This window comes from Drosophila hydei, unplaced genomic scaffold (assembly GCF_003285905.1).
Source record: "Drosophila hydei strain 15085-1641.00,03,60 unplaced genomic scaffold, DhydRS2 tig00008119-arrow-pilon, whole genome shotgun sequence".
Taxonomy (NCBI): Eukaryota; Metazoa; Arthropoda; class Insecta; order Diptera; family Drosophilidae; genus Drosophila; species Drosophila hydei.
Window position 1 is genome coordinate 7888410 of NW_022045830.1, and position 17903 is coordinate 7906312.

At 40.9% G+C, this 17903-nt stretch overlaps 4 protein-coding genes across 8 annotated transcripts; 2 read left to right on the plus strand and 2 right to left on the minus strand.

The window, feature by feature from the left end:
• Positions 1-13: 13 nt before the first annotated feature.
• LOC111595675 lies at positions 14-1727 on the minus strand. Of its 2 annotated transcripts, XM_023309511.2 has the most exons (4): positions 950-1727; positions 283-891; positions 172-225; positions 14-115 (listed from the first exon to the last, which is right to left on the minus strand). In XM_023309511.2, exons 1-4 carry the CDS (start codon positions 1628-1630, stop codon positions 29-31), a joined length of 1431 nt encoding a protein of 476 aa, XP_023165279.2. In that variant the 5' UTR covers positions 1631-1727; the 3' UTR covers positions 14-28. The 2 variants fall into 2 exon arrangements, with proteins under 2 accessions (XP_023165279.2, XP_023165280.2); XM_023309512.2 differs by lacking the exon at positions 14-115 and having other exon boundaries at positions 183-225; positions 275-891.
• A 71-nt stretch (positions 1728-1798) lies between these two features.
• Positions 1799-9264, plus strand: LOC111600154 (endoribonuclease Dcr-1). The gene is made up of 6 exons (XM_030224768.1): positions 1799-2757; positions 2826-4369; positions 4437-4733; positions 4805-6386; positions 6445-8582; positions 8648-9264. The coding sequence occupies exons 1-6, from the start codon at positions 1953-1955 to the stop codon at positions 9056-9058; spliced, it is 6777 nt and encodes a 2258-aa protein (XP_030080628.1). The 5' UTR covers positions 1799-1952; the 3' UTR covers positions 9059-9264.
• Positions 9265-10618: 1354 nt separating this feature from the next.
• Positions 10619-11989, plus strand: LOC111595217 (mitogen-activated protein kinase kinase kinase 7). The gene is made up of 5 exons (XM_023308831.2): positions 10619-10869; positions 10923-11219; positions 11321-11497; positions 11588-11723; positions 11783-11989. The coding sequence occupies exons 1-5, from the start codon at positions 10813-10815 to the stop codon at positions 11956-11958; spliced, it is 843 nt and encodes a 280-aa protein (XP_023164599.1). The 5' UTR covers positions 10619-10812; the 3' UTR covers positions 11959-11989.
• A 1106-nt stretch (positions 11990-13095) lies between these two features.
• LOC111595215 (transmembrane protein 47) lies at positions 13096-17857 on the minus strand. 4 transcript variants are annotated; one of them, XM_023308827.2, is made up of 7 exons: positions 17682-17856; positions 15260-15506; positions 15092-15167; positions 14840-15026; positions 14632-14781; positions 14494-14556; positions 13096-14426 (listed from the first exon to the last, which is right to left on the minus strand). In XM_023308827.2, the coding sequence occupies exons 3-7, from the start codon at positions 15140-15142 to the stop codon at positions 14266-14268; spliced, it is 612 nt and encodes a 203-aa protein (XP_023164595.1). In that variant the 5' UTR covers positions 15143-15167; positions 15260-15506; positions 17682-17856; the 3' UTR covers positions 13096-14265. The 4 variants fall into 4 exon arrangements, with proteins under 4 accessions (XP_023164595.1, XP_023164594.1, XP_023164596.1 ...); XM_023308826.2 differs by having other exon boundaries at positions 17538-17856; XM_023308828.2 differs by lacking the exon at positions 15260-15506 and having other exon boundaries at positions 17682-17857.
• Positions 17858-17903: the final 46 nt, after the last annotated feature.

Here is a 17903-nt window from a genome sequence, read left to right on the forward strand (position 1 = left end):
CAATGTAATACAAAACTTAAAAATTGATTTAATCTAAGAGATTAGCCAAACGTCCTTCATGCTGTTTGCTGTAGACGTATTTTAAGCTTGGTAAGTCAATGAGTAGAAATACTTCCTAAAAAATAAGTTTCATGAAATAGTATACAGTTCGATATTGAGATATATGCAAACCTGTAAGAATTCTTCGCTAAATGGAGGTTGCCATCGGTCCCAATCCACTAATATCTGTAATATACAAGCTTTAACTAAAGTTCTTAAAATTTTCAAAACTCACCTACTCACCTGCGACTGATGTGTGACATTCTCACGCAGCTTAAGCGCATCCATTAATGATTCGCTGCCATTGAAAAGTCCCAAATGCTGTTGGAACTGCCACTCCTCAAAGCATCCAGCTGTGATTAGCGTGTAAATTCGAGCGTCCGCTGCCAACAAATGCCTAATTTGCGATCGAGCACTAAAATTGTAGAGCATTACGTATTTGCAGCTAGCCAGGTGCATTTGTGACAGATAGCTAGCCAATAAAAGAGCCACCTTTGGCTCTTTGGCGCCGTTCGAACAGGCCCTATTGAAGCTGTCTGCTTGAAAGGAGTCTTCGATTTGGACGTATGATATATCCCAGCTTTGGCAGTAACCGATTATGATGTCCAAGCAGCTCTGACTGTTTGCCACAATGGCACATCTCTCGTCTTGCGCTATAACCAAATTGTCCAACATTAAATGCACAAACTCGAATTTGGCGGAGTCATAAAGACCCATCTCCTGCCAGGGCGGCATGTGGGGCAGCAATGCCTCCGACACAACATGTTGATGTTCTATGTGCCTTAGAAGCACGGGATGATCGCAAATCTGTTGAGCTATTTCAAAAACGTCTTCTGTCCCACAAAATTGTTGCTAAAATATATTACGTACATATAGTTCTGTTTTACAAAAATGTTCAAATATGCATTACCATTTCCAAATCTTGACAATAATCGGCAAGCAACTGCATTGACTGGCATTGAAGTTCCGCTGGTGCCAACATGCAAATATATTCGTTTAGTTTGATGGGAGGAGCAGCTGCAACGACGACATCGCATTTGAATTCCGATGATCGTTTTGGCTTTTTCAGAATATTCATCGGTCTCGGGAGTTTGCGGACGGTTTCATTAAGAACGGACACCATGCCGGTCGAGTCCTCTTGCTGGCGATACCAGTTTTCAATTTCTTCGCTCCGTTGCGATATACATTCATCGGCCGTCCTGAGCTCCACTTGTATCTCAACATCCCTCATGCCGATTTCTAGCAGGGCATCTTCTTGAATAGTATCCTGCTTAAAACACGTCAAAACGTCCATCAACTTTCCTGTTTCATCCTTTAGAGTAGCCTTGGTGGCAGTCACTTCGAGAGTTCCATTGCCTGTCCATGTTTTATGTTTTTTATTTGACTGTTTTCGCCATAGCACCAGGAAAATCCTCTTATTTTTCAGAGGGTTCTCTCCATCATTGTACTTTTGTGGCCTAAATCCCTTGTAACCACCAGACGTGCCCCATTGCATTTCCAGAGAAGCAACGTTTTTGGCAGGTTCCAGTTCAGTAGCAGAGGCACCCCTTTTGGCTGCTCTGCGTATAGATGGCGCTTGTGAACGCCGCATAAGTTTTATTTTTAATTTTAAAATTTAAATAAATAATTCGATTATTTCGAATTGCCGCTTTGCTCCGGCTTCCTTCGAGTTAGGTGATGAAATGTTAGTATAGCAACATCGATCGCCAAACTGTTAACTAGCCGTGTGCAAATGTTAATGTTAATGCTTACCGATATATCGTGAATATTCATCGAGTGGCAAGTTACACCAATCGACTTATCGATGATGCAAAAAAGCATCCGAACCGGCGTTTCCACATTGTGGATTACCCACCAATTCCAATTGCAGTGGAACTGCAGCAGACTCGGGAGTGTTGGAGACAAATGTCATTATGGCGTTCCATTGGTGCGATAACAACCTGCATACCACAGTGTTCACTCCGCGGGACTTCCAAGTGGAGCTGCTGGCGTCTGCCTTTGAGCGCAACACCATTATCTGCCTGGGCCATAGAAGCTCCAAAGAGTTTATAGCACTCAAGTTGCTGCAGGAGCTGTCCAGGCAAGGGCGCCGGAATGGTAAAGTGAGCGTGTACCTGACAAACCAGATTGATGCTGAGAACACGTCCATCTACACGATGCTCACACATCTGACTGATCTCAAAGTGTGGCAGGAACAGCCGAATCAGGAAATTCCTGCTGATCATTGCTGGACCGACTACCATGTCAGTATACACAAACCAACTTCCTTTCTATGCCTGCTGCAAGCTGGAGATTTGCTTTTAAGTAGCGTTCAACTGATTGTGCTTGAGGATTGTCACGACAGCGCTGTCTATCGAAGCATTTTGCCCATTTTTGAGGAGTTTATTCTGCCTGCAAAGTCTTCCGATCGTCCCCGAATATTGGGGATGGCTGGTCCTTTGCATAGTGCAAACTGTGAGCTGGAGGAACTTAATGCAATGCTGGATACATTGGAACAGCAAATGTTGTGTCGCATCGAAACTGCCAGCGACATTGTCACCGTTCTGCGATACTGTGCCAAGCCAATTGAGTATATTGTGCAATGTGCGCCCTTGGAAATGGACCATTTGTCCCGTGTGATAGTCGATATTCTAACTACGCATAAGTCGTTCTTAAGTGATCATCGCTATGATCCCTTCGAGATTTATGGCACCGATCAATTCATGGAGGATCTAAAGGGTATTTGATTATGATCACAGCCTCAAGCTCCTTTTTTTTCTTATTACATTTATAAATTAATTTTACAGATATTCCCGACCCTAAGTTGGATCCGCTCAATGTGCTGGACGCTCTACTTTCTGTGCTCCATGAAATGGGACCGTGGTGTACGCAACGCGCTGCACTTCATTTCTACCAACGCAACGAGAAACTTAAAGTGAAAACTCCACACGAACGCCACTATTTGCTTTTCTGCCTAGTGAATACAGCGTTGATCGAAATAAATGCCCTGTGCGAGCAAACATTCCAAAAGCTAATGGTCGAGGATGCACTTGGTACTATTGAGCGGTACTCCAGTCCCAAGGTGCGGCGACTGTTGCGTGTGCTACGCTCCTTTAAGCCAGCTGAAGCGCACACCCAAACAGAGGGATTGCGCAAAATGCGTCATCAAGTGGATCAGGCGGATTTTAATAAACTTTCTCAAGCACTGAAAACCAAGTGTCAAGTAGTTGAGCAGCTCGATGAACAGAATGTGGAAACACGTAGCATAGTTAACAATCTTCAGCAACTCGTCCAATTAGTAGAAAACGAACCGAAGGTAGCGACGCAAACAAAAGCTAACGCTGAAGACGATACTCCAACGAATCAACCAACGCCCACAGCAAAATCCAAATCTAATGGGCAGCAACACACGAGAAGGCGGATACACACAAGGCGGCACAATCGACACCAGCATGACGCCAGCGAGACCCTCTGTGCGCTTATCTATTGCAATCAAAATCACACGGCTCGTGTTCTATTTGAACTGTTGGCGGAGCTGAGTCGACGTGATCCTGATCTCAAGTTTCTACGCTGCCAGTATACAACGGATCGCGTGGCTGATCCCACGACAGAGCCAAAAGAAGCTGAACAGGAGCATAGGCGCCAAGAGGACGTGCTCAAACGGTTTCGAATGCACGATTGCAATGTGCTAATTGGCACCTCAGTGCTGGAGGAGGGCATTGACGTTCCTAAGTGCAATCTTGTAATACGCTGGGATCCACCTATTACCTACCGCAGTTATGTGCAGTGCAAGGGACGTGCGCGAGCCGCACCAGCTTACCACATTATGCTCGTAGCACCTCTTTATGATCCGACTGAAGCGACGACTGAAGTTGCAGTACAGCTCAATGAGCAGAGCCATCGATTTATTTGTGCAACGAACAGCGATGATACTGCGGAAGTTGACCAGGAGTTAGATAGCGATTCAGATGACTCTGCACTGCCCAATTCGCTTGCGTCCGATCCATATACTTTTGGAACAGCCCGTGGAACGGTTAAAATACTCAATCCAGAAGTGTTCAGCAACCAACCGCCCACCATGTGTGATATAATACTGCAGGAGATTCACGATGAGGTGCCCGCTGTGCTAGATGCCGGCAATTCCAGTGACGATGCCATTAGCTTGTCCAATACCACGCCCAGTGACAGAAGTGCCGAGCGTCGGCCCAAGCAACGCTTCGAATGCGAGCTCCACGCGATGCCAGATATTGACTTAAACACGGAAGTAAATGTTCCGGTTACGGCAGACAAACTAACAAGTACAACGCAGGTGCTAGTGCATCGAATGGCACAATATCGCGAAATCGAACAGGTAATGGGGATTAATTAATGAAGAGGCAGCAAACCAAATCTAAGAGTTCTCGCTTTATTTATCCTAGATGCTGTTATCTAAATGCGCTAATACGGAGCCCGCCGAGATGGAACAGATACAAGCAGAGCGCTTCACCAGCTGCCTTGCCGCCTATAGGCCCAAGCCACATTTGGCGACCGGCGCCTCAGTTGATTTAAGTACTGCCATAGCGCTGGTCAACAAATATTGTGCCCGCCTGCCCAGTGATACCTTCACCAAGCTAACTGCTCTGTGGCGTTGTGCGAGCGTAGTCCGCCAAGGCGTCACACTTTATCAGTATACGTTACGCCTGCCTATCAATTCACCACTAAAGCATGATATTATTGTAAGTGCCTAATAGTTTTGAGTATTCAAAGTAGGATTAATATTTGAAATCAATTTATTTTCCCATTTAAGGGTCTGCCGATGCCCACTCAGACACTGGCACGACGATTGGCCGCATTTCAGGCCTGTGTGCAGCTGCATAAAATTGGTGAACTGGATGATCAGCTGCAGCCCATCGGTAAGGAAGGCTTTCGGGCACTGGAACCGGACTGGGAGTGCTTTGATTTGGAGCCAGAGGATGAGCAGATAGTGCAACAAAACGACGAGCCGCGGCCGGGCACAACAAAACGGCGACAATACTATTATAAGCGAATTGCATCGGAGTTTTGTGACTGCCGTCCTGTTGTAGGTGCTGCTTGCTATCTGTATTTCATTCAGTTAACACTGCAGTGTCCTATACCCGAGGAGCAAAACACCCGCGGTCGCAAAATTTATCCGCCAGAAGAGGCACAGCAAGGTTTCGGCATATTGACACTGAAGCGCATACCAAAGCTGAGCGCATTCTCAATATTTACAAGATCTGGTGAGGTGAAAGTATCGCTGGAACTGGCACGGGATCGTGTTGTCTTAACTGAGGAGCAGATAAGTTGCATCAATGTCTTCCTTAACTATACGTTTACAAATGTGCTGCGCCTGCAAAAGTTCCTCATGCTCTTCGATCCAGACTCCACGGAAAACTGTGTGTTCATTGTGCCAACGATAAGGTCGACACCAGACAGTCGGGTTATTGATTGGCAGTTTTTGGAGCTCATTCAAGCCACTGGGAACATGATGCCGCAACCAGTGCCAGATGAACAACGGCAAACGCAAGAGTTCGAGGCGCAGCGTTTTCAGGATGCTGTCGTTATGCCCTGGTACCGAAACCAGGATCAGCCGCAATACTTCTATGTAGCCGAAATCTGTCCACACTTGTCGCCGCTAAGCTGCTTTCCGGGCGACCATTATCGCACCTTTAAACATTATTATCTAGTTAAATATGGGCTCACCATACAGAATACAGAACAGCCTTTGCTAGATGTGGATCACACGAGTGCGCGTCTGAATTTTCTAACTCCTCGTTACGTGAATCGTAAAGGCGTAGCTCTACCCACCAGTTCGGAGGAAACGAAACGGGCAAAGCGAGAAAATCTTGAACAGAAGCAGATTTTAGTCCCGGAACTGTGCACAGTGCATCCGTTTCCAGCATCCCTATGGCGCACAGCAGTTTGCTTGCCCTGCATCCTATACCGCATCAACGGGCTGCTGTTGGCTGACGATATTCGAAAGCAGGTCTCTGCGGATCTAGGCCTGGGCCGACAACAAATTGACGATGAGGAATTCGAGTGGCCCATGCTAGATTTTGGCTGGAGCCTTTCAGAGGTGTTGAAAAAGTCGCGCGAATCAAAACAAAAAACAGACAGCAAAGAGGCAATCAACGAAACCGAAGAGGACTCCGCTCAAGAGCCTGTAGTTGAGCCAAGTCTGGGGAAGGTAGCGAAGACTGCTAACGAGCAGGTTATCGAAGGAGAAGAGCAATTAAGTAGTGCAGAAGAATTCATTGAGATTGGCACTTGGTCGAATGACATGGCCGATGACATAGCCAGCTACTCAGAGGGCGATGAAGATGAGGAGGATGAGGACTTTTTGCCAGTGCTGCCAGCCAATGTTAAGTTCTGTAAGTTGAGATTTTTCAATCGCCAACAAACAGTTAATAAATTGAATTTTATTTATAGGCGATCAACAGACACGATACGGTTCACCCACGTTCTGGGATGTGAGCAATACCAGCAGCTTTAAGCAGTCAGCGGCGTTAGTACAGCAGCGAACAGTCAAACCGCGAGGTAGTAATGGCGTGGATAATACTGCAAAAGTAGAGGGAAAATCCAAATACGCTTACTACGATTCGGACAATTCGCTTAGCTCCAGCAGCGATGATGATGATCACGTGGGTCCGATTCACCACTACAGCTCGGATGACAATGATTCGGATGATATAGCCGCCGGCCGCATTGAGTTCACATCGAAGAACGAGGCGGAAGCTATCGAAACAGCCCAAGAGCTAGAAAAGCGCCAGAAACAGTTGTCCATTATACAAGCCACCAATGCCAACGAACGTCAATACCAACAGACAAAGAACATGCTCATTGGTTACAACTTCGAGCAGACAGAGCACAGGAGCAGTATTAACTACGAGCAGTCCATTGGGCGCTTCAAATCAGAGATTGAGAGCTGCGGCATGTTGGTATCACATGGCGAAGAACTAATCCTACAGCGCACAGAAGATAACATAATGAAACTTGACAAGGATGGAGCTACGCTGCAGGTGGAGCTGCTTAAGCAACTGTTGCCATACGTGCTGGAAGATGATATTTTGGCTATGCTCGAAAGTCGGGAGACGCTCCAGCTTGCTGACCTGGTAGAGCTAAACGCTAGCTGGCTGCATCAGAATGAAGCGGAAACCTACACCGTATTAGGCTGTGGCGATAGTTTCGACAACTATAACGATCACCACCGACTGAGCTTGGACAATAAGCACATTAGACTTGAGTATCAGCAAGAACTAACAACAAATACCGAATGTGATGCGCATGCGACGGAGAGACTTATATCAGGCAGGCCTGATGCCTGCTTTAGTTTTGATCAGCAGCCGGAGTTGGTAGGACATCCCGGACCCAGTCCCAGCATCATTTTGCAGGCACTCACAATGTCAAACGCCAACGATGGCATAAATCTGGAGCGCCTGGAGACGATTGGTGACTCATTCCTCAAGTATGCCATTACAACATATCTGTATATAACCTATGAGAATGTACACGAGGGCAAATTAAGCCATCTGCGCTCCAAACAGGTGGCCAATCTCAATCTGTATCGATTGGGGCGACGCAAGCGACTGGGGGAATATATGATTGCCACAAAATTCGAGCCGCATGACAATTGGCTGCCGCCCTGCTATTATGTACCCAAAGAACTAGAGAAGGCGCTGATTGAGGCTAAAATTCCAACGCACCACTGGAAGCTGGCCGACCTGCTGGATATAAAGAATTTAAGCAGCGTGCAAATCTGCGAGCTGGTCCGTGAGAAAGCTGAAGCCTTGGGCCTTGGGAGCAACGTAGACCAGTCTATAGATTCCCAACAGCTGACACAGAATGCGGATTTGGACGACTCGAACGAGACGAATGACTTCAGTTGTTTCATTCCATACAATCTAGTCTCCCAGCACAGCATACCAGACAAATCTATAGCTGATTGTGTGGAAGCGTTAATTGGCGCTTATCTAATCGAGTGTGGTCCGCGCGGTGCTTTGCTCTTTATGGCCTGGCTGGGAGTGCGGGTGCTGCCTTATAAACTGGAGCAGTCTACTGCAGACGTTGAGAAACGCACGCCGGGCAGCACAAAGCCAGATGCCAACAACATGGTTACAGTATATGGTGATTGGCCGACGCCGCGCAGTCCGCTGCTGCATTTTGCACCCAATGCTAATAGAGAGCTAGAGCAGCTGCTAAGTGGCTTCGAGGACTTCGAAGTCAGCCTGGGCTATACGTTTAGGGATCGTTCCTACTTACTGCAGGCCATGACGCATGCCAGTTACACGCCCAATCGTCTGACAGACTGTTATCAGCGTCTCGAATTCCTGGGCGATGCCGTTCTAGATTATCTGATAACAAGGCATTTGTATGAAGACCCACGTCAACACTCGCCAGGCGCTTTGACCGATCTACGTTCGGCTTTAGTGAACAACACCATATTTGCATCGTTGGCTGTGCGGCATGGTTTTCATAAGTATTTTCGCCATTTGTCCCCCGGACTTAACGACGTCATTGATCGTTTTGTTCGCATTCAGCAGGAGAACGGGCACTGCATAAGCGAAGAGGTAAGATTCAATGTGAAATCAATATTTGTAACAGGTTACGTCTATAATTTCACATATATTTACAGTATTATTTGCTGTCTGAGGAAGAGTGCGATGATGCTGAGGATGTTGAGGTACCCAAGGCATTGGGCGATGTATTCGAATCCATTGCCGGTGCCATATTTCTCGACTCGAATATGTCCCTAGATGTGGTGTGGCAAGTGTTCAGCAATATGATGAAGCCAGAGATAGAGCAATTTAGCAATTCTGTGCCAAAGTCACCCATACGAGAGCTTCTCGAACTGGAACCGGAAACAGCTAAATTTGGCAAGCCAGAGAAACTGGCTGACGGACGTCGCGTTCGCGTCACTGTTGACGTCTTCTGCAAGGGTACGTTCCGTGGCATCGGACGCAACTACCGCATAGCCAAATGTACGGCTGCCAAATGTGCACTCCGACAGCTGAAAAAGCAAGGCCTGATAGCCAAAAAAGACTAAGGATGTGGCGCTGTGCTGTGAATTCAATGTAGTTGTAGATGTCCACATGTAGATATATACTAAATAAATGCTCCAATAATAACAATAATATGTTAAATAAGAAAACGTATTTATAAATAATAAATAACATTAACGACATGACCCGCACTCCAGTATCAACCTCCGAGTCGCCGAGTGCTGCTTTTTCTATACAATAAAGACTTATAATTTTTTAAAACGTGCTCTATATCTAAGTGGATATATAATACATATACATATATACATATATGGTTGATTGTTTACTCATTTGAGCGTACTATATATACCTTATGAGATCAGAGACGTTCCGCTTTATTTACTCACACAAATATAAAAACAAGTAAGAAAGCTCTAGTCGGGGTGCCCGACTAGGAGATACCCTGATCCCAGTCCTCTGAGTTTTTTTTAAATTTTCCGTAGTTTGTATCGAGTATTCAAAAAAAAACAGAAAACAAATAAAAATCAACATTGCGAGACCAGGATTCGAACCCGGATTATTTGCGCAACGTGCACAAACTCTACCAACACCGCCACTTTATAACTAAAAAAAAAAAATAGAACAATAAAAAACATTTCATCTTCACTGGTCTCGAACCCGGACCAAGCTGCATACGAGCGGCGCCTCTACCAACGCAGCCACTGCCCTTCCTTCGCGAGATGTTGCAAATTTGAACATAAGTAGCAGCTAATAATTCAGCACAATTCAATCGCAATTTCAATTCTTGGAATAGAAAAGAATGCACGCATTTGAATGTATGTGTGCACACGCATAGGAAAAATGCGTGCGCGTGGCGCTGCTGACATGTGCTTTTGCAAATTGGACAAACGTTTTGTTTAATAACTTCTGTTTTACTTAATGGATTTTAATGAAATTTTCAGCATATGATCTATATATCCTATTGGCTTGGTTGAGATGCAAACGCCTTGACATAATGGCCCTAGTTCCAACTAAACTTAAATTCTAAGAATTTGGGGGAATTTGGAGCCGGTATCCAAAATCCAACAAAAATCAAAATTGCATAAAATATACATAAGACTAAATACAAAATTTGGAGGCTCTAGCTCTTAAGACGTTCGAGATATAATTTATTTACTGCATTTCAATAATGTTTTTATTCGATAACAATTAAATGCGAATAGTTATCGAATATTTGAAACAAACTTGACCTGCGCGTGCTATACACGGACCTACAAAAAAAATTTCAAGTCTCTAGCTCTTATAGATGCTGAGATCCACGCGTTCACACATACGGACAGACGGACAGACGGACAGACAGACAGACGGACAGGGCTCAATCGACTCGGCTTGTCGTCCTGATCAAGAATATACATATATACTTTATGGGGTCTGCCACGCCTCCTTCTGCCTGTTACATACATTTGCACAAAACCATTATACGCTGATTTCCCATTTTTAATGGGATCAGGGTATAAAAATGTGATAAGATAGTTTTTTCGGAGTGTCCGACTAGGAGATACTCTGAGCGCATGGCATTTAAATTCAGTCTGACCATTTTCTATACAAAAAAGCGTTACTAACTTTTGTTGATTGTATTGATTGTGGGAATCGAGATAATAAATTTATAAGTATATATAAGTTTAATGACGTCCGCATGACATGCGTTTGCATAAAATCATTATACTCTACATTCTTATTTAAATGTGGTGTCAAAGCGAAAAAATAAAGTGCCAAGTACAGAAGTCAGTACAAGAAAACACACCGATTGAAGCGGAACATGGACGCGAATAATTATGAATGTTCAATTGATTTTAATAAAATAACGGATTTGGTTGTAAGTGTTAAAATTAAATTTAAATTCCAAATTTACAAATAATTTCTTTTTAGAAAATCGGCACCGGAACTTATGGAGTTGTCTTTAAAGCAGTGTACGACAATCGAACGATTGCAATTAAAAAATTCAATGCCTATGGTGAAATGAAAAATGTTGAACGAGAGCTAAGAAATTTGAAAGACGTGAAGCATGCGAACATTCTCTTGATGATTGGTGATTCATGGAGCGATAGTCTGTACTCACTTGTGGAGTTTGCGGATGGCGGATCTCTGGATTGTTTTTTGCACAACCCACCATTGACTGAATATACATTAAATCATATTGTCAACTGGACTCTCCACGCCTTTGAGGTAAATATGTAGACTCTATATAGGAGTGACTCAGACTCAGATTGACTCATTTTTATATGTCGATTGCAATCAAACGTAATATTTTATTTTTTTTTTGCCAGGCCGTTGCTTATCTTCACTCGAGCTCTGACCCGTTGGTTCATGGTGATTTGAAGCCGTCAAATATGTTGCTAACGGATCATCGACGTGTTTTGAAGATTTCGGATTTTGGATCCGTACGCACTGAGGCAACCACTAACACGAATATACGTACCACAGCTCCCTATATGGCACCAGAGGCTAGTTTCTGATCTATGTATAAAGTGCAAACGAGTATATTAGATCCTTCACTTAGTTGTTTTTCATAATGTACGGTATTTCATTTGCAGATTGCCGGCGACCAGCTTCCTTCTCCGGCATCGGATGTGTTCAGCTGTTCCGTTATCTTGTGGGAAATGCTGTCACGCAAACGGCCCTACGATGACATTAAGAGTTCTTGGGAAATCCTGAGTCTAGTGGAAAAAGGTACGTGCTAACATGTTACCTACCAACTGCAACTAATTCACGGGATTATTTATTTATAGGTAAACATCTGGACTTGAAAGAAATCACGATGGAATATCCCGAAGAATTGGAACTATTGATAACCGAGGGCTGGAATGTTAACCCGAGCAGTCGTCCCAATATAATAAGTTTCGTTACAGTCCTGAGGTCATATTTTAACGAACAAAAATTGTTTGACGCAGATCTAAGCATTTAGAGACGATACCATGTCAAAGATATTCTAACAAATAATTAATAAAATTTCAATTAAATGCAATTTTTGTGAATGTCCTATAAATAGGGGGTTATGTATTTTGCTGTTACATACATACTTCAATAGATTTTGATTATGGAATGAGAACTAAATCTAGTTTTTATAAACATCTCAGAACGCATAGCGATTAATGATTGATTGAGATATCAAATTGAAATCAACATCATCGTTTACATTTGAATTCGTGGATGAGAACAGAGATCGTTGGCCAAAATATTTACATATAAAAGAAAACATTCGCATTGATGGTTTGGTGATCGGACACCTTCGCTGTATCAAACATAAGTTATTGTTAATTTAACTGTAAATATTGGCAAATACATAATTTATATAAATATCATATAAATATGTGGCTAAGTGAATTAAATATTGAATCACTATCAATAAGCTTTTATGATTCACAAGCGGAGAACTTATCAAACTTATTGATAGTGATTCAATATTTATATATATGTATATATATGTATATATATACATATAAATTGTTGAAAGTTTGTTTCTTTCCGCTTTATATATGTATGTTTCGTGTTATTTTATATCTAATCGTTTGCATTTGTTTTGCAATAAAAAATTGTAACGTTTCATAAATGTTCACATTTGAGTATACTATGTTATATAATTGTTTCGTTAGTTACATATGTTAAGTTAAATAATAGTTGCATACTTTAACCTTACTTAAATATAGTTTAGTTAGTTAAAATTGTTTGGTATAATTTTTAATTTCATACTCGTTAATAATTGTTCTTGTTTCTCTCGATTTTTCGCTTCACTTTTCACCGCACGTTCCTGCCTACGATTTGTTCAATGTCTTCTTTATATAATGAATGTTAATGCATGTGTATTTATCTTTGTATTGTTGTAATTTACGTTTACCTAAAACTCGGTCAAATTGTTTCTTTCTTGATTGCGTGTTGTCAATATGTCATTTTTGAAGAACGAAATCCGAATGCAACTAAAAAAGAACATGAAGTTTTGTGACATTATGTATTGATAGATGGATGATATAAAAACGGGTTGATAAATAAATATTTGTTGTTTAACAAGCCAAAGACTTAGCTTAACAAACCAAAAATCAAATAGTTAAATCTTAACGGAAGTTGTCAAAGACGTGTTTATTATTTTTGAATTGGTTGTGATATGTAAGTAGAGCATAGAAAACAATACAAAGAATATACAATAATAAATTAGAATGAAGAAATAAATATTTAACTGAGGTTACAAGAGCTGCCATATTGATTGGGTTAAAATTATAGCGTATATACGATATTAACTTAAATAATATTCAATGTGAGTCGAGTGGTAAACGGGACGGTTTAAGTATTATACAAAAGGTAAAGTCTAAATACATAAGTATATTGTATTTTATATTCGAGTACATTGGGTATATATGGGTGGCACTGACGCACAACGCATAAAAATTAAACAAACTCATTTGTTGCTAATCAGAAAGCGTCAACAGAATCGTTTAAAGAATTAAAAGAAATATTGAAAATATAATTCACATATATATCATTCGTGGTTGTCGTATCATCAAAATTGTTTTTCGTTTTTGGTGTGGAGCGCTTGAGGGATCGACTACAGTTAGGTTACATACATACATATCTGGTAGGTTTACATGTCAACTATGAATTTCTATGATAGTCTTCTAGGTATACGACTTGTATGTATCTGGATAATTTCTAATATTATTTTTTTCGTTCATATATATATTTATATACTGATTCATAAAAGTACAATTTGGTTTTGCTTTCGTCTTATGAGTGCCAAAAATAAGATTCAAAATTGATTACAATTCGTTAAACTAATAATATTTGCGAATATGTATTTTCATATATGTGTGTTGTTATATAGATAAGTAGGTTGGTAGGTATAACAATATTTTTGTATATGTGTATTTGAAGATTAACTTTCGACATGGAGAAACTTATGAAAAAAAAAAACAAAAATAAAATATAAACAAGTCTTAGTTAACTAATACCCAGTACTATGGGAAGAATTAAGAAGTCGTTATGGTTCTCTCTTTTGGCTTACAATTTGTTTGTGATGGACGTCATCAGAAGTCTAACTAAAAGTTTATGACGAAAATTACTATTTTGATTGATTTTGTTTGTTTGTCTTTGAGTCTCGAGTCAAATTTTAAATTTATATACGTCTGTGAGTGTGTGTGTATATGTGTGTGAGTGAATGTGTATTGGTTGCTAGATGCTTATATGTCTAAAGAACGACGTCAGGCAGGTCGTGCGGCCTTGCCTAGGCGCGCATTTGGTTTTCATGTACAATTTTTCTCTCCTTATAGTAGATCTCCTCCGATTCTTTGTCACAGAGCAACAGAACCACTGCACCAAACAAGAATATTGCTGCGCCCCAGCCCACGCCATAGGCCCAGCCAAACTCCCAAACGCGTCGATTCGCTGCATAAACAAACAAATTATAAATCAGTAAATTATGCATATTCAAAGTTGCTGTTTAATTGATTACCCATTGTGAGTTCGCCTGCAAAGCACACTGGATAGACAATCAGAGCAGAGAGTACGGCCAATACTGTATTGAGAGATAAACGGAAGAATTGTGAGTATAAACTAAATAAGAATTCTATAAACAAAAGACGACACGTACATGAGACGAGCATTACTAGCACTGCTATTCGATAAAATTTGTATTTAAGATTATGATTCTGTGTCTTTAGGCCCAGTCCAGTCAATACTGTGGCTACGACGTCCGTTATCAATGTGATAATGCATAGCGCTGCGGTTGCCTTGATGTAGCCTTTAAAAATATAAAGGTAGTTTTTAGCAAATGATTGAAGAACATTTCATAGCCATACCAATGTCACGGGTCCAGTAGCAGCCTGGTGGATCCTGAATATTAAATGGCAGTGGCGAAGCTGAATCATCTTCGATGCAATGCACAAACAGACCCTGTCGCCAGCCGGCTGCCATTAGCCAATCTGTGGATGCCAGGGCCATAATCATCAATACCACAACGATGACCCCGCAAATAAATGCAATCACCTGAAAAGTTCGGTTTCGATTGTTTAGGAAACTTGTTCTAAAGGGGGAATTTTAATTTCATTCACCTTAAGGGGTCGTGTGATTGTTATGGTTTCAATTGTCGTTGTCGGCGCCATTTTGTCCGCTTGAGGACGTAGTACACTATATATATGTAAAACAAAACAATCTATATTTAACACTAAAAATATACATTTCCGAAATGATGACAAATCTTTTAGATGAGCTTCACTTACCTTAAAATCTAATCAGGCAAAACGTTTGCCCACGTAAAATACTGAATTGGAGCGATTTATTTATATGTTTGGTTAGTTTATAGAGGGAATTAACGATTAACTCTGGCTTGGTATATATAACAATTAAAATGCTTCAATTGGCGCTTATTGTTTTTTGTATTTTTAATTATTCTTAGCGCACAGTGACTGTTATAAACTGTTCAAATGCTTTTCAATCTAAATTTCTTGCGGATTGCCTTTTCAACATCTGTTTATTTATTAAAACGTTTTGCATGGAGGAAAAATAGAATTGGTAACATTTCCGATTAGTGCCATTGTAGCTGATATCATACAAAAAAAGTTAAAAATAAATAAGAACAATGCAAAAGGCGAAAACATACATTCAAGCGCATACGAGTCAGCTGAGAAAACAATACAATATGGAGCAGCAGCATGCAAACACAACATACTGAAGCATTTCAGTAGGCCGCAGCCCAGCCCCTATATGGGTGGGAGGGGCCTGCCACAAATTGACCAAAGCACCAGAATCCACTTGGAATAGGCCACAAACAAGCAAGCAAGCGTCGCTTTTCTTTTTGTAACGCTTCAATAAGTCTGTTTTGTTCAATTCGTCAAACGACACTCGTCAACAAGATTTGAGTTTTTAAACACATTTTTATATTATATTACACTGAACCCGTTTCTTAAGAAGCGAAAAGGATGCTTGGTAGGATCAATACATAAGTTGACTTAGCCCTATTCGTTTGTCATGTTTTCATCTATGTTATGTATCTATCTAATTCGGCCTTCAGGGTATCTTAAAGTCGGGCACTCATGACTCAAGTACTCTAATTCTTTTATATATTGCAATTTAGCTAATGAAATACATAAACTATGAATAAACTAATTAATAACATGTTGTTTTGTAATGCAAAAAGGGTGGATGTAAAAATTAGTAAAATAAAATAAATTTAAAAATTTTTTAAACAATTAAAAATTTTTGTGCATTTCATAGAAATATGATAGACCTATATTTCCCTTACGCATTATACGTTTGCGATTTCTTTTTCGTAACCACAGCCAATTTTCTTAAGGGTGTCTCCTAGCCGGTACTACCTTACTTGTTTATTTTAAATTGAATATATGCCATATATGACAAAGATATAATACAGAAGTGCAAATGCATCGACATCAACAAACGGGAAGTGACGAATGTCCTCAGATGGCAAGCTAAGTCAAGGAAGCACCTGTATCAGTCGTAAAACTGTAAACAACTCGATGCACATTGCATTAATAATGCATAAGGTGACACGAGCGCTTACATATATGATACTAGTGAAAGCTTGAACAAATATTGCACCTGTGCAGGTGTTTTGTCATCGTGAAAAAGAAAAGTCGACATTTTTTTAATGAAATCATCTACATCTTTGATAACAGTTCTAATAATTGAAAAGATGGAATCACGGCTGTTTGCTAAAAGCAGCAGAAGTATCTTAAGATTAAGCCTCGAGTGTTCGATGAAGGCTGCCTTCACTGTAGATGCTCATCAACAGACATCTAAGCAAATATGTAGAGAGCGAGGTATAGGCGGTAGGTATGAGCGGGTGGTTAGTCTTATACTAGACAAACAAAGAAAAATGCTTGCCAATTTTATGATTTTATTGCACAGACGGGGGCCAGACAGAGGCGATGTCTGCTCTATTTTTAGAAAACACAACACGAGAGAAACGCAGATTTGTATATGCATACACACATACATATATGAGAGCATTGGGCTTGGCAACAGGATCAACAGCATTTAATATGAGTAGCATAATGATATAAAACAAAGGAGACAAAACAAACAAAACAGGAAAGAGAACATAAAATGGGGGCACAGAAAATCGACAATAACAACAACAACTACTGTGGCGAGTGTACGAAGGGGGAAACGGAATCAAAACAAAAATGCAGACAAAAATATTGCTTGTTGTTGTCGCTGTCGTTGTTGTTGTCGTTTGCTAAATACCTTTCCTTGTAATAGTCCAAAGTAACCGATTCGGAATCAAACTCTGAATAATCAGGAAGAGATTCGGCATCAAAGGAGCTCATTCCACTTAACGTGTAATTGGGTATGATATTCATTTTATTGCCATAGATGCCAATGTTGCTCTGCTGATGTTGTTGTTGTTGTGGCGCGTGCTGCTGTTGCGTTTCTAATGATTCCGACATCTTGCTTTTGTTGAATAATAAATAACACAATATCTACACACACAAACACACACCCACACACAAGCAAATAGAGTCGGTTTTGGAGAACCTTGTTAGTGGCACAGTTGTGGGAAAATAATAATGCACTGCTATTTTCTCTATTCTGTTTTCCCAGTTTTTGCTTTTCACTTTCTGCTCTGCTGTCTGCTGCGAAAATATGGCGTATATCGATGTGGTAGCAACTCTAACTTACGATTTTACTTTGTGTATGGCATTCAGCTATTGAATTTTACATTTTTAATCAAGTTTGAGTTTCGTTTTTACATTAAACATAAACAAAATAATAAAAATAATTATTTGCAGAGGGGTTGACAATTACTAAAATGTTTGTGTTGCGCGTTATGCATTTTTTAGGTCGTGATTGGTTTTAACTAGGTGGCAACGTCGCTTAAGCTATGCTTTGCGATAGTGGCGA

What these genes read in the sequence shown, in the direction of transcription:
- LOC111595217 (XM_023308831.2), top strand. Translation starts at nt 10,813, where the DNA reads ATGGACGCGAATAATTATGAATGTTCAATTGATTTTAATAAAATAACG. An exon ending in CTCCCTATATGGCACCAGAG is followed by an intron (nt 11,498 to 11,587) that starts GCTAGTTTCTGA and finishes TTTCATTTGCAG; the next exon opens with ATTGCCGGCGACCAGCTTCC. An exon ending in CCTGAGTCTAGTGGAAAAAG is followed by an intron (nt 11,724 to 11,782) that starts GTACGTGCTAAC and finishes ATTTATTTATAG; the next exon opens with GTAAACATCTGGACTTGAAA.
- LOC111595675 (XM_023309511.2), bottom strand. Translation starts at nt 1,630, where the DNA reads ATGCGGCGTTCACAAGCGCCATCTATACGCAGAGCAGCCAAAAGGGGT. An exon ending in ATTGTCAAGATTTGGAAATG is followed by an intron (nt 892 to 949) that starts GTAATGCATATT and finishes AATATATTTTAG; the next exon opens with CAACAATTTTGTGGGACAGA. An exon ending in TTAGCGAAGAATTCTTACAG is followed by an intron (nt 116 to 171) that starts GTTTGCATATAT and finishes CTTATTTTTTAG; the next exon opens with GAAGTATTTCTACTCATTGA.
- LOC111600154 (XM_030224768.1), top strand. Translation starts at nt 1,953, where the DNA reads ATGGCGTTCCATTGGTGCGATAACAACCTGCATACCACAGTGTTCACT. An exon ending in ATTCATGGAGGATCTAAAGG is followed by an intron (nt 2,758 to 2,825) that starts GTATTTGATTAT and finishes TTAATTTTACAG; the next exon opens with ATATTCCCGACCCTAAGTTG. An exon ending in GGCACTGCATAAGCGAAGAG is followed by an intron (nt 8,583 to 8,647) that starts GTAAGATTCAAT and finishes ATATATTTACAG; the next exon opens with TATTATTTGCTGTCTGAGGA.
- LOC111595215 (XM_023308825.2), bottom strand. Translation starts at nt 17,449, where the DNA reads ATGTCGGAATCATTAGAAACGCAACAGCAGCACGCGCCACAACAACAA. An exon ending in TTGGACTATTACAAGGAAAG is followed by an intron (nt 15,168 to 17,246) that starts GTATTTAGCAAA and finishes ACATATATATAG; the next exon opens with TGTACTACGTCCTCAAGCGG. An exon ending in TGCAGGCGAACTCACAATGG is followed by an intron (nt 14,427 to 14,493) that starts GTAATCAATTAA and finishes TTGTTTATGCAG; the next exon opens with CGAATCGACGCGTTTGGGAG.